The 12,895-nt window shown below is 49.2% G+C and overlaps 1 protein-coding gene across 1 annotated transcript; it reads right to left on the bottom strand.

Moving 5' to 3' along the window:
* Positions 1–1,506: 1,506 nt before the first annotated feature.
* On the bottom strand, positions 1,507–12,405 carry chrnb1l (cholinergic receptor, nicotinic, beta 1 (muscle) like). Its single transcript, XM_047049088.1, has 11 exons — positions 12,077–12,405; positions 10,538–10,671; positions 9,956–10,000; positions 8,974–9,083; positions 8,654–8,762; positions 8,389–8,536; positions 7,795–7,980; positions 7,323–7,546; positions 6,923–7,107; positions 2,355–2,493; positions 1,507–2,043 (listed from the first exon to the last, which is right to left on the bottom strand). Exons 1-11 carry the CDS (start codon positions 12,144–12,146, stop codon positions 1,903–1,905), a joined length of 1,491 nt encoding a protein of 496 aa, XP_046905044.1. The 5' UTR covers positions 12,147–12,405; the 3' UTR covers positions 1,507–1,902.
* Positions 12,406–12,895: the final 490 nt, after the last annotated feature.

The following is a 12,895-nucleotide window of genomic DNA, read 5'->3' as shown; positions in this document are numbered from 1 at the left end:
CTGAACTTCAGAGGTCATTTTTTCCTCTCTCTCTCTCGTGTGGGCCTGTGATGTAATTAGAGAGAACGGCAATGTTCTCTCTCCTCAGGACATCTTGCTCTACAGTCTTATTGGAAGTGTCAACATGTTTTTAAGCTCTGCAATTCACAAAAAAAGGACCCAGAGGCAGTGTATTAGTTACCCTAGTTACAAACAGGCAACATACATTGTTGGCATACAGAGCCCAGAGTTAATATATTGACACAGTGTACCAGGCAGTCTAAAACTAAATACTGGTGAATTCAAACATGGAACTAGCTATATAAGACTTGAGCATTGACCCTTATCATGCTTTTGTTTTGATGGTTAAGGTCCAGGGGCTGAGTGGAGCCCCTCTGTTTTTCTCAGGCTCTCGTGAAGGACCACAACGCTGGTAGAATTGGGGCAGGAGAATGGGGTTGCTAGGCAGGAACATTATTGAATAGAGCAGAGTTCAAAATGGGGAGAGGATGGGGGTCGTTCAGTGTAGCAAGGTTATGTAACCGTTTTGAGTGTGTTGTTGACATTGGACCACAGGGGGGGCCACATCTTTGGAATTGTCAAAAGAGGAATTTCTTAGAAAACACAAATTTCTTTTTAAACGATGCTTAAGTAAGTGCTATCCACCATGCTGTTGCATCATTGGCTGTTTTCATCAACTCATCAACTCATTTCCAGTATCCAATGGATACACAGCAGTCTACTGCCCCCTTCTGCCGATGTAAACAACTGCAGATGTTGAAATAACCTTTTTCCTCAATCTCCAACCTAACCTTCCGCGAATCTTCCCGGAAGGTTATAAATCATCATAATTTATCGGATTATCATAGGGTGATTATGGGATGCCGTGGTTAATCGTGGAGAAAGGGAAGACAGATGCCTTCCTCAGAGGAAGCTAATTGTGCTTTCAGAGACCTCATCCCGTCCACAGATAAAGCCCTTCTCAGTGCAGGGAAGTCATCCTATCACAGTGCAGGGAAGTCATCCTATCACAGTGCAGGGAAGTCATCCTATCACAGTGCAGGGAAGTCATCCTATCACAGTGCAGGGAAGTCATCCTATCACAGTGCAGGGAAGTCATCCTATCACAGTGCAGGGAAGTCATCCTATCACAGTGCAGGGAAGTCATCCTATCACAGTGATGGATGTCACCATTCATGGAGGAGAAAGGAGAGTTCTTCAAATGCGCAGGAGAAGAAATATTAGATTTGTCTGGTCCTTTCTGCTCACCTGCTCACGATTATAATAAGTAGATAGATGACAAAGTGTTATCTTTTACGTTTCCCATTAATGAAATGATAGAAATGTTGGAAAGCATAATAAGCACAATTAATAACTTTTGTAGCACATTTTAAAGCGAATCACTGGTTAAAGACGAAAGAAGCATGTTTAAACTGTAGTGTATTTCAAACCTTGATTTCAACACACAATCCCCAATGTATGACATTCATACCATAAATATTATTATTTACGTTATATTAACTATAAACACAATCTGTAACTACATGTCTATACTACTCAGTACCATCACTATTGTGAAATAATCGTATAACAGGAAGTAGAAGCAAGTCTAAGATCTGTCTCCATAATTTTTTAGGCCTCCTAATGAATAGGTGACATTATACATGGGTGGATATGGCAGGCAACATCACTGGAATAATGGGTAGTGTTGTTCTACTATGAAGTTTGCATCTTATAAGCACCAGAGAGTGTGTGTTCGGTAAAAGGGTTATTGGGCTGTGCGTACACTGACATGTTTAGCTCATGTATGTATACCTGTGTATGTATATGTGTGCGTGTGTGTATATGTTAAAAATAAATATAACAAAAAAATGAAAAAGCTTTTTGAAATGTAAATGAATAGTAAAATGTGTGTGCGTGTGCTCAGGGGAAGGGTTGGTCAGGGGTGTAGTTGAAGCTGGCATCCAGGAACATGGCCAGGGTACCCAGGGTAGTGATGATCACAAATAACCAGAAAAACAGTCTGTCCAGCACCAAGGCTATGTACTGCCAGTCTCCTGTCATCTGGGAAACACACACACACACACACACACACACACACACACACACATAGAGCAGTGTTGAGACAGTAGTGTAAATATGCAGTGACACATGGACACCAGCAGAGCATGCTGGGAACATTATGCTCTGTGACAGGAGAATGGAGATGGACTGAAAAACAATCTGGATGAACGGGTGTGCATGTGTGCTGAGTCAAGCAGTTCTGTGTGTGTGTGTGTGTGTGTGTGAAAAAAGTGTATTTTAATGAAAGTGAGTGTGTATGTGTGCGTGTGTGTGTGCCCGTGTGTGTGTGCCTGTGTGTGTGTGTGGCTCACCGAGTCGTCTGTGTCCTGCTTCCTGAGTTGCTCAGCCATGTATGTGACAGCAGCAATGGCTGACTTGAGGTCCGGGGGGAGGACCAGGCAGTAGTTGTCACTGTCAAAGAACTTCTGTAACTGCACTGTACTTTCACTCCTGAGAGGGAGAGAGAGAGAGAGAGAGAGAGAGAGAGAGAGAGAGAGAGGAGAGATGGGGAGTTAGATAGAGAGGGAGAGAGAGAGAGAAGGAGAGAGAGGGAGTGAGAGAGAGAGGGACGGGGGGATAATAAAGAGGGGGGTGAGAATGATTGAGTGAGACATATGGAGAACGAAAGAGAGAGAAAGAGATTGACAGAGTAAAAGAGAGAGAGAGAGATGAAGAGTCGAGATAAACAGGAGAGAGAGAGAGACAGAAATATAAATGAAGACTAAGAACAAGAAGCTCCAGCGCCAAACGAAGGGAGGCCACCCACGCACACCACCCCCTGGAGCCCTCGTCACACACCAACGCCCCACTGAAGGATCCCTGGGTGAGAGGCCGTCCTTCTTGAAGGACTCCCAGCACCATCCACATACCCTGGCCCTGTTCCCTGCTGCTCTCCTGGCCCCTGCCCCCTGCCCTGCCCAACACAGCAGCCCGAGCAGCTCCCCTGCCTCACCCCGCTTCACTCCGCCTCTCTCACCCCCCCCCCCCCCCTCCACACACACACACACACACACACATTCCCCCCAGAGGCTTAGCTCCTGTGGAAGTCAAAGGGTCTTCATTAGTCTTGTCTGCATAGACCTGTGTGTCTTTATAGATCGGGTTATGTGTGTCCTTGCGTCCCCTCTGCTCAATGGTGAATGACACGTCCCCCCCGTCCCCCCGTATGCACACACATACCCCTGACCACGAACACTAAAATAGTGATAGTCAACCATGACGCATTCCCTTGTTCTAATCCTATTCATGGAATTGTTTGTGCAGTACTGAGAACATCCATGGTAATATATTCATTATCTTCTCTGACAATAATTGAGGGGAAATGGGAGCTGGAGTTTTTCTGCTGTGACCTGACACACATACAGTCACTACAATCACTAACCAACACACACACCACACATCCTCCCTGGGAACGACACACACACACACACACCACAACACCACACATCCTCCCTAGCCAAGACACACACACACACACAACACATCCTCACTGGTCAACACACAGGTGCCTCCATATATCTCCCAGATATAGTCCAGCTGAGTTGACCCCACACGCGACCATGCCACCCCTCCACCCCCCCACCCCCCCTACACACACACACCGCCACCTTCCCAACTCAGCTTCCCCCCACAAACAGGGTGTTAATGTGTAGCAGTCACGCACCCTGCCGGTGCCGCTGGCCCTCTCTCTCTCTCTATCTCTCTCTCTTTCTCTGGCCCTCTCTCTGCCTTTCTCTCTGCCTCTCTCTCTGCCCCTCTCTCTGCCCCTCTCTCTGCCCCTCTCTCTGCCCTTCTCTCTGCCTCTTTCTCTGCCCCTCTCTCTGCCTCTCTCTCTGTCCCTCTCTCTGCCCCTCTCTCTGCCCCTCTCTTTGACCCTCTCTCTGCTTCTCTCTCTGCCTCTTTCTCTGCCCCTCCCTCTGCCTCTCTCTCTGCCCCTCTCTCTGCCCCTCTCTCTGCCTCTCCCTCTGCACTTCTCTCTGCCTCTCTCTCTGCCTCTCTCTCTGCCCCTCCCTCTGCCCTTCTCTCTGCCTCTCTCTCTGCCCCGCCCAGCACCCAAATGTCCACCCCTCGCCTGCCGGCCTGTGTCTCAGTCTCTCAGTATCACAGATATATAACTCTCTATAACTATCTATCTATCTTCATGTATGCCATTAGATCTTTCCACAAAATACTTGTTCTCTAGTCCTAACTCCCCATCTTGCCATTGGTCTAGTATTTCTAAATAATTCAATCTGCCCATCTTTTCAAATCAATTTCCAAACCATATCCATTTATCTCAGTATCTGTCAGCATGTCCATCGGTTTATCTTCTTATCAGCTACAGCACAGTCTCTGGAAACCAATAGAGTACAGGAAAATCCTATCTATAGTAGGTATGGGGAAGACTGCTGTACAGTAGATTAGTTCATGGGGGATACAAAGTAATGTGTTCACCTATCTATGAAACAGTGAATGTCACTATCCTGTATGTGAGGCTGTGTAGAGAATGTGAGGACGTTGCTCTATTGGGATTTCAGGTTGCATGTTCTTTACCACACCTGTCCTAGTGCTAGACACCATCGCACAAACTCTGCTGAAAGGCGTGCGTGAGAGGGTGTCAGAATCAATCGTGTGTGTCTTATTGTATGTATGTATGTATGTATGTATGTATGTATGTATGTATGTATGTATGTATGTCGGTATGTATGTATGTCCGTATGTATGTATGTATGTATGTATGTATGTATGTATGTATGTATGTATGTATGTATGTATGTATGTATGTATGTGCATGTGTGAACGGTCTTCACCAACTATCACCTCCTAAACTCCCTCAGACTGGCACCAGGCCGCACCTGTCAGACTGCCACCTCGGTGTGGGCATAACCCCTGACGGGGTGGCACCACGAGAGGCAAGGCGGCCGGAGGGGAACACCACATGTCACCAAGGTCACGGGCGACATTGTGACAACGGATGTGCACTCAAACAGCAGAAACAGGAGGAGCCTCAGAAAGAATGGGGGAGTGTGTGTTTGTGCGTGTGTGTGTGTGTTTGTGTGTGTGTGTGTGTGTGTTTGTGTGTGAGTAAGAGAGAGAGAGAGAGAGAGAGAGAGAGAGAGAGAGAGAGAGAGAGGAAGAAAGAGCGAGACGGGGAAAGAGAGACAGAGAGAAAGAGAGAGAGAGAGAAAGAGAGAGGGGCTTGCGTGTGTGCATGTGTCTACAGCTCAGAACTCAGCTATGCCCAGATCTGTCTGCAGTGTGCCAGCAACATTCCAGGGCTTCTATTCATTACCACTGACAGATGGAGCCTGTCTCTATGACACGTACACACACACGCGCGCACACACACACACACACACACACACACACACATGCACACACGCAAAGACATTCAATGGTACTTGTAAATTCGGTGTGAAGTACCTGGCTTCTAACTAGCTTCCTGACAGGAAGAGCGAGCGAGCGAGAGCGAGAGAGAGAGCGAGAGAGAGAGAGAGAGAGAGAGAGAGAGAGAGAGAGAGAGAGAGACAGAGACAGAGAAACATTGAGCAAGTGGTGTGGACAGTCGACAGAGTAGCCTTTGTCTCAATCTCTCTTTCACTCCCCTCAATCACTGATATTATTTCCAGTCACTATCTAACCCCGCCTCCCTCCCCCACGGCCCCCACTTCCACCACCCGGCCCTCCTCACCAGAACCACTAAAACCCCAATTCCCCATCACTCCACACCTCCTCGCCATTCATCCGGGCCCGTCCTCGCCCCTCCCTCCTTCTCTCCGGGGATTACCCCCTAATGCCCAAACTAAACAGAGGCTTAGGCTGTGGCGACTGTGGCCCGGGCCGGCCGGCTTAGCTGGGACTGACGGGGCTGGTGCCCTTGGCCTTGCATTATGCCCAGCGCAGTGCCAGGCTTGGGGCCGCCGGCTTGTTTACGAGCCCCACACGGGGTGGCAAGGCTGGGGATGGCTGTGGTGGATTACTCTGCCCACCCTGTGAAAGTGTCAGACGTATATCACCGCTGAGTGGGGCAGCGCAGATGCGATAGAGGTAGAGTAGTAGCTTCTGTGGACCCACCCTAATGTTGAAGCTCGACAGTGGGCTTCACAGGCACAGGTTTGGGGGAAGACATTGGAGTCAAGACACCACTGAAGCATCACCATCAATAATAGTGATCACAGGCAAAGCAGTGCTAGTTAGTGTTAGCACATAGGGTGATATCAGCACCAATGTTCAAACAAAAACAACAAAAAAGTGGTCGTGGAATAGCACACTTGGTTCTTGTTCGTGGCAGGTTTATTCCTCCCTTCCAGCGAGTCATTTCTTATGGATTTTCGAACATAAACTCGTACTTTAAAACAGCTTCAATGCTCTAGTGTGGGCAGGCCCTATCCTCATGACAAGCCCAGAACATTGTGTACCTAACAGTAATAGCTAGTTTGGCTCTAGACAGAATGTGTTTAGACTTTGGCTGAGACTGTGGACTTTGAGGAAGATTCATTCTTTGGCTGGGTGTAATTTACATTCAAAGAAATAGCCCTGCCAGAAGACCCTCGATATCAGCAAATATCTGCAAAGCCTCAATTTTAGGACTGCTCTCCAGAATGGCCTGCAGTATAATCACCCCTGACACAGGAATAGTTATAGTGTTTTCCAAAGTTCTAGGATTAATTAAAACAGAACCACAATGACCTAATAGACCAAACTAAACAGAAACCAACAACATGGTGGAAAAGTGTTGAAAACACATGGTGACTATGATCAATAAAACAGATGAAACTTGAGTACTACTCTCTTGAATTTTGGGTTCCAGTGCCAACAGTCAGCGGTTCGAATCCCGGCTGTGCACTACCCTTCCCCATTGATAACCCTGCCCCCGCTGGCCTCTCTGCCTGTGAGTTACCTGCCTCTCCAGGGTAGGACCAGCTCAGGGTTGATCTTCCTGAAGAGGTACTCCCCGGCCAGCCTGCGGCCGCCAATACTCTGCAGCGGTGTGTCATTGCTAGGCTCCTCCTCCTCCTCTGCCGGACGTTCCTCCGTCTCCGGCCGCTGCATGCCCAGGTACTTTGGCAGGAAGTGGATGAAGATCTGAGGATGAGAGCCGGTGGTTGGCTTCAAACAGCTACTTGTATGGATAAATGGTTAGCATTTGGCTGTTTGTAGTTAGGATTACAAACATTGCCTTAAGTAGCCAGGCACATTCCTAACTCACACTCTATAGATCCCCACTCAAACTGTTCCCTGACATCTACAGTGTCCGTCTGTCTGTCTCTCTACCGCCGCCCTGCAGGCAGCTACCTCACCTTGCGGACCCAGTGGGGCATGATGTGGGTGCTGGAGGAGCGGTGGTGCAGGTTGAGGACCACCACGCTGAGGATGACGGAGCAGGTGACCAGGATCATGGTGAACATGACGTAGTTGACGATGATGGGGATGGCCAGGGAGGTCTCGGGGACCTTGTCAGCCAGCAGCAGCATGAAAACAGTGAGGGCGATGAGGACAGAGATGGAGAGGGTCATCTTCTCACCTGGGGGACAGAAAAAGGGGATTTGGGGCAACGAGTGAGAGGATATCAAGGGTCTGGATCTGCTGTGTACAATTAGTTTGGTGTGGTTCAGTAGAGGTGCAGGTCAAATCCAAAGACTTGACGAAATTCCCAAGACACCACCTTCCCGACAGCCCCTCTTTTCCATCGCAAACTGATTTCCCTCCAACCATGGCCACGTTCCCCCAGAACCTCCCCCATGTCCACGGACACAACAGGCAGGCTCTCACCTGCTCCAGGGGGCAGGTAGAAGACAAAGATGGCCAGCACCATGGTGAGGATGCAGGGCACGATGATGTTGACGATGTAGAAGAGAGGCTTCCTCTCGATGATCAGGTAGAAGGTGATGTCCTCGTACAGGTCCTCCCGCACGTTCTTCCGGCTGGGCTTGTGGCAGATGGCCCACTCACCATTCTCTATCAGAGGGGGGTGGGGGGAGAATGGGGGAGGAGGGAGGGAAGGATGGAGAGTCAGGGGAATGGAGAGGATGAGAGAGAGGGCAGAAGAAGGATGGGAAGTGATAGACCAGTTAGACAAAAGAGGCCAGAGGAAGTGAGGTATTGGAAGAGGAAAGACCCCAAAGTGATAGACCAGTTAGATAAGATAAAAGAGGCCAGAGGAAGTGAGGTATTGTAAGAGGAAAGACCCCAAAGTGATAGACCAGTTAGATAAGATAAAAGAGGCCAGAGGAAGTGAGGTATTGGAAGAGGAAAGACCCCAAAGTGATAGACCAGTTAGATAAGATAAAAGAGGCCAGAGGAAGTGAGGTATTGGAAGAGGAAAGATCCCAAATGATTAGAAAGATCAAACAGGAAGTGACTGACCAGTGAAGGCGTTTTCGTCGATAACGATCTCTTGGATTTCTTTGCCGTTGTCATCCAGGAAGTACTGCAGGTCCACCTCTGAGGCGTCGTAGGTGTAAGAGCGGAACACCATGGTGCAGTTCTGCCAGTCAAAAGGAAAATACGCCACCTACAGGAGAGGAGGTGTCACTGCTGGAGTCTAAATGTCCAACAACAGTAGCTTGTTCTCAATATTAAAGAAAATATTTATTTAAATGGAACTTTGGGACATCACTGGAAACTACACCTCGATAGAGCAGCTACTACGGTAGATGGCTGGAGGAAGCCAGTTGATGGTTCCGTCACTGTACACCAGAACGTTGACATACAGGGCCACGTCAAACTGGCCATCGTTACTGGACGCATGACAAGACGGAAGGACAACCAATTAGAAAGGCCGATATCCAGTATGTAAAAGAGAAACATCGATGTAATGTTATGAACTTTATTAGCAAGCAACACTGTCATTAAAGTCTATTCACTTTCTGGGCAATGTAAACTAGATGAAGTGATGATTTCATAATGTCATGTGACGGTAAGAGGAAGTTGCAGGAACAGGAAGCTTACTTGTTGATGAGGTAGATGTCTGGACGCCACACCTTGTTGGGTGGGATCCTGAGAACGTCAATGTTATCGTAGTTCTCAGGTTCCCATGACAACCTGTAGTCTGTCCATGCCTGGGGAGCGGCGGGAAAACAAAGAAACAGACTATAATAAACAGAGAGAGGAATCCCTCATCAAAAGAGAGGGATGAATGAGGTAATTACATTACTGTAAGAAGAAGAAAAAAAAGACTGTTTTGGACCGGCAGAGGGAGAGAGGACAACAGAGAAGGATAGAATGTGAAAAAAGAGGGGGTTGGCTGTGCAGCACAGGAACTGACGGGAGGCTAAATCATTAACTCTGTGCTGTCGTATAATGCCGTCATTTATAAAGCTGCTTTGCCTGTCTTTGATAAGTCATTTACACCCTGCCGATACACACTGTGCTGTCAAACAGTCACACACACACACACACACACACACACACACACACACACACACACACACACACACACACACACACACACACACACACACACACACACACCCTACTCTGTCACACATACTCAGGCCCTTCAGAATTCTAATTAGGATGAGAGAAGAAGGGAGCAGTGGAGGGAGGCTTCGAAATAATAAAGAAAGAGACAGACAGAAAGAGAGTAAGAAGCAGAGTGAGAGAGAGCAAGAGGAGAGTGTGTGAGAGAGAGCAAGAGAGAGTGAGAGAGATAGTGGGAGAGTGAGAGAGAGTGGGAGAGTGAGAGCAAGAGATAGTGAGAGCGAGAGAGAGAGAGAGAGAGAGAGAGAGAGAGAGAGAGAGAGAGAGAGAGAGAAAGAGCGAGAGAGAGCAAGAGGAGAGAGAGTAGGAGCCAGATAAAGAACAAAATAATTTGCAGTTATGAAAAGTGACAAGCCCATTTGGGAAGTCAAATGGGGTGGGGTGAGGCAGGCCTGCCAGGTAGGGAAGAGGAGAAGCGAGGGTGATGAAGATGAATGGGGTTTGCTCTCACCAGATTCATGAACACGTTGGTTGTCATCTCTTCATTCTTCTCATTCTGCAGGCGAAGAGACACAGGCATTAGCGAGCCGTTGAATCTGGTTGGGCGAGGCAGCCCACTACACTCAATCCTGCCCAATGAAGGCTAATAGGCTCTGCATGATTAGAGGCTCCACACCACCGAAAACAGTGCCTGTCACTGCCGCCCGTCTGCCTTGGCCTGACTGGCTGGCCGCCTGCCTGCCTGCCCGACTGAATGTCTGGCTGCCTGCATGACTGGATGGCAGGCTGTCTGAATGGCTGCTGAACGAATTAGCGGCTGGCTAGGCCATTCAGAAACATTAGCCCTATGGCTGTGTCGCTGCAGCCTTTATGGAACACACTGTGGTGCGGCCGTGCCAAATGGCGTTGTGTCCTTGGGCAAGGCACTTCACCCTACTTGCCTCGGGGGGAATGTCCCTGTAATTACTGGAAGTCGCTCTGGATAAGAGCGTCTGCTAAATGACTAAATGTAAATGTACTTACTGGAAGTCGCTCTGGATAAGAGCGTCTGCTAAATTTGTAAATGTTTGTGGAGCTTTGGTGTGTGGCGTACCAGGCTGACGAGCTGGGAGAGGGTCATCCCCACTCTCACCATGACCTTCTCCTCCCAGGACTGGGCCGGGCGTACCTTCAGGTTGTAGTTCTCAAACAGCTTCTTATGGAGCCTCCGCTCGCTCTCTGACGCAGCTGGAGGGGAGGCCAGGGATGGAGGGAAGGGGGTTAGGGGTGAGAGGGATGTCCAGAGGAATGGGGGAAGGAGGGATGGAGGGAAGGGCAGATGTAGGGAAAAGGAGCAAGGGAAAACAGTTGTGGGCGGGAAAGAGGAGGCAAGAGGAGATATTGGCAGAGGAGGAACGAGACAAGAATGAGAGTGAGAACAGTTGAAGATTAACACGAAAAGAACTGGGAGAGATGGTCAAAGACGAGCAAAAACAAGAAAGATAAGGGAAAAGCCAGGGGGTGAAAGAAGAGACCACGCGGATGGCAGGTGGTGTACAATGGGCAGCAAAGGTGACAGAGCAGTTGTAATCCACACTGCATGGGTCTGGATCAAAGACATGGCTGGCATACCAGCACAACCTGGGATCAAAATAGAGTCTGATTACCACCCAATCATGTGATAATAGACTCTACATATCCAGAAAGAGTGTCTTTTGTCATTACAGTCTGAGTGGGGCACTTTTCTGTGGCTGGTTTTCTTAGCTTAACTACTTGTCAAGTAGTTGCATCTAGTAGTCTATCAAGCCACTGTATGTTCTCTCTCTCTCTCTCTGGTCACGATTTTCTCTCTTTGATCCTCTGTCAGGGTGTTTCCTGAAACACCCTGACACAGGGACTGAAACACCCGGACACAGAAACACCCTGACACAGGGACTGAAACACCCAGACACAGAAACACCCTGACACAGGGACTGAAACACCCGGACACAGAAACACCCTGACACAGGGACTGAAACACCCAGACACAGAAACACCCTGACACAGGGACTGAAACACCCAGACACAGAAACACCCTGACACAGGGACTGAAACACCCAGACACAGAAACACCCTGACACAGGGACTGAAACACCCAGACACAGAAACACCCTGACACAGGGACTGAAACACCCAGACACAGAAACACCCTGACACAGGGACTGAAACACCCAGACAAAGGGGGGGCAACATAAAGACAACACCAGGCTAACTGTGGGTCCCAGAGGAAGAAGTTAGCCAGAGGTCACACGCTGGCACGAGGGGGTCCATTTGTTTTACTACCCCTCCACTGGGTCACAAGGTCAATGCCAATGACAACACCAACCGCTTTGTTCCTCTGTCACTTTTGGTCAGTCATTTGATACACAACAGCAACTGGGGTTCCCGAGAACCAAGTGTAGAATATAGTTGAAAGTATATCGGAATATTGTGAATATTGTCGAAATGTACAGAGTGGAATGTATGAATATTGTGTGTACGTGATTTTTACAGTGGAACGGCAACTTAAAGCCAACCTCCGCAGGGAACAGCTACTGTGTTTGTGTGCAACTCACACATGAGCAACCAACATGAACTCACATATAGCACAAACACACACACACACTTGCCTTACCAGTGAGTGTGAGAAAGAGGCAGCCCAACACAAGCACGAGGAGACTACCCATCCTTCCTCCAATCTTCATCCTCGTCCTCCTCAGTCCACAGCCTCTTCCCCTTGCCTGCTTCCAGACGCCCCGAACATCCACCACACTCGCTACCCACAATCCTGTGCGCAGCAAACCTGGTCTCCCTCAACCTTCCCGGTCAATCCAAACTCCAATCTCCACCAAACCCTCACACACACACATACACACACACACTCTCTTCCCTGTACACACACACACACACTTCCAGTTAGGAGTCGGTGAGGCAAGTGTCCGAGGCATGCAGCAGAGTTTAGCTATGCCAGTCGTTTCAGACAGGGTTCGGGGGGTCGTGCGTTCAGCCCCAATTTTTCTCTTGGTGCGCGTCACCCAACCGAGTGACGAGCCGGCCCTATTGGCTGCATCCGCTGGGAGTGACGGGGGGGGGGGGGGGGGGGGGGGGGAGTGCTTTAGGGACTGCGAGGCGTCCCAGGCAGGCACCTGTTGGTGCTCGCCACCCCCAGACCGGGGTGAGGTCTGGATGGGGGAAGAGGGGGAGGAGGGGTGGTATGACAATAGGGAATTTTGTGTGTGTGTGTGTTAGATGATCAAAAACCCATGACCCCCTAGGGAGCGATGGCGGGGGATGGGAGGAAGGGTGAGGTTCCACACGTATCATAGCATGCAGACTGCTCTGACAACCCCCCCCCCCCCCCCCCATGAGCTTCACATGAATCACTGTCTGTACATCTGTCGGTCTAATTGGTCTTTGCCTGTGGCTCCCTCTCTCTCTAGTCCTGATCCTCTCT

The sequence above is a fragment of the Hypomesus transpacificus genome, chromosome 25, assembly GCF_021917145.1.
Source record: "Hypomesus transpacificus isolate Combined female chromosome 25, fHypTra1, whole genome shotgun sequence".
NCBI lineage: Eukaryota > Metazoa > Chordata > Actinopteri > Osmeriformes > Osmeridae > Hypomesus > Hypomesus transpacificus.
The sequence above is the reverse complement of the archived record's forward strand: the minus strand, read 5'-3'. Positions and strand labels throughout refer to the sequence as shown.

What these genes read in the sequence shown, in the direction of transcription:
- chrnb1l (XM_047049088.1), bottom strand. Translation starts at nt 12,146, where the DNA reads ATGAAGATTGGAGGAAGGATGGGTAGTCTCCTCGTGCTTGTGTTGGGC. An exon ending in CCAACGTGTTCATGAATCTG is followed by an intron (nt 9,084 to 9,955) that starts GTGAGAGCAAAC and finishes GCCGCTCCCCAG; the next exon opens with GCATGGACAGACTACAGGTT. An exon ending in GTCCTACCCTGGAGAGGCAG is followed by an intron (nt 2,494 to 6,922) that starts GTAACTCACAGG and finishes TCTCCCTCTCAG; the next exon opens with GAGTGAAAGTACAGTGCAGT.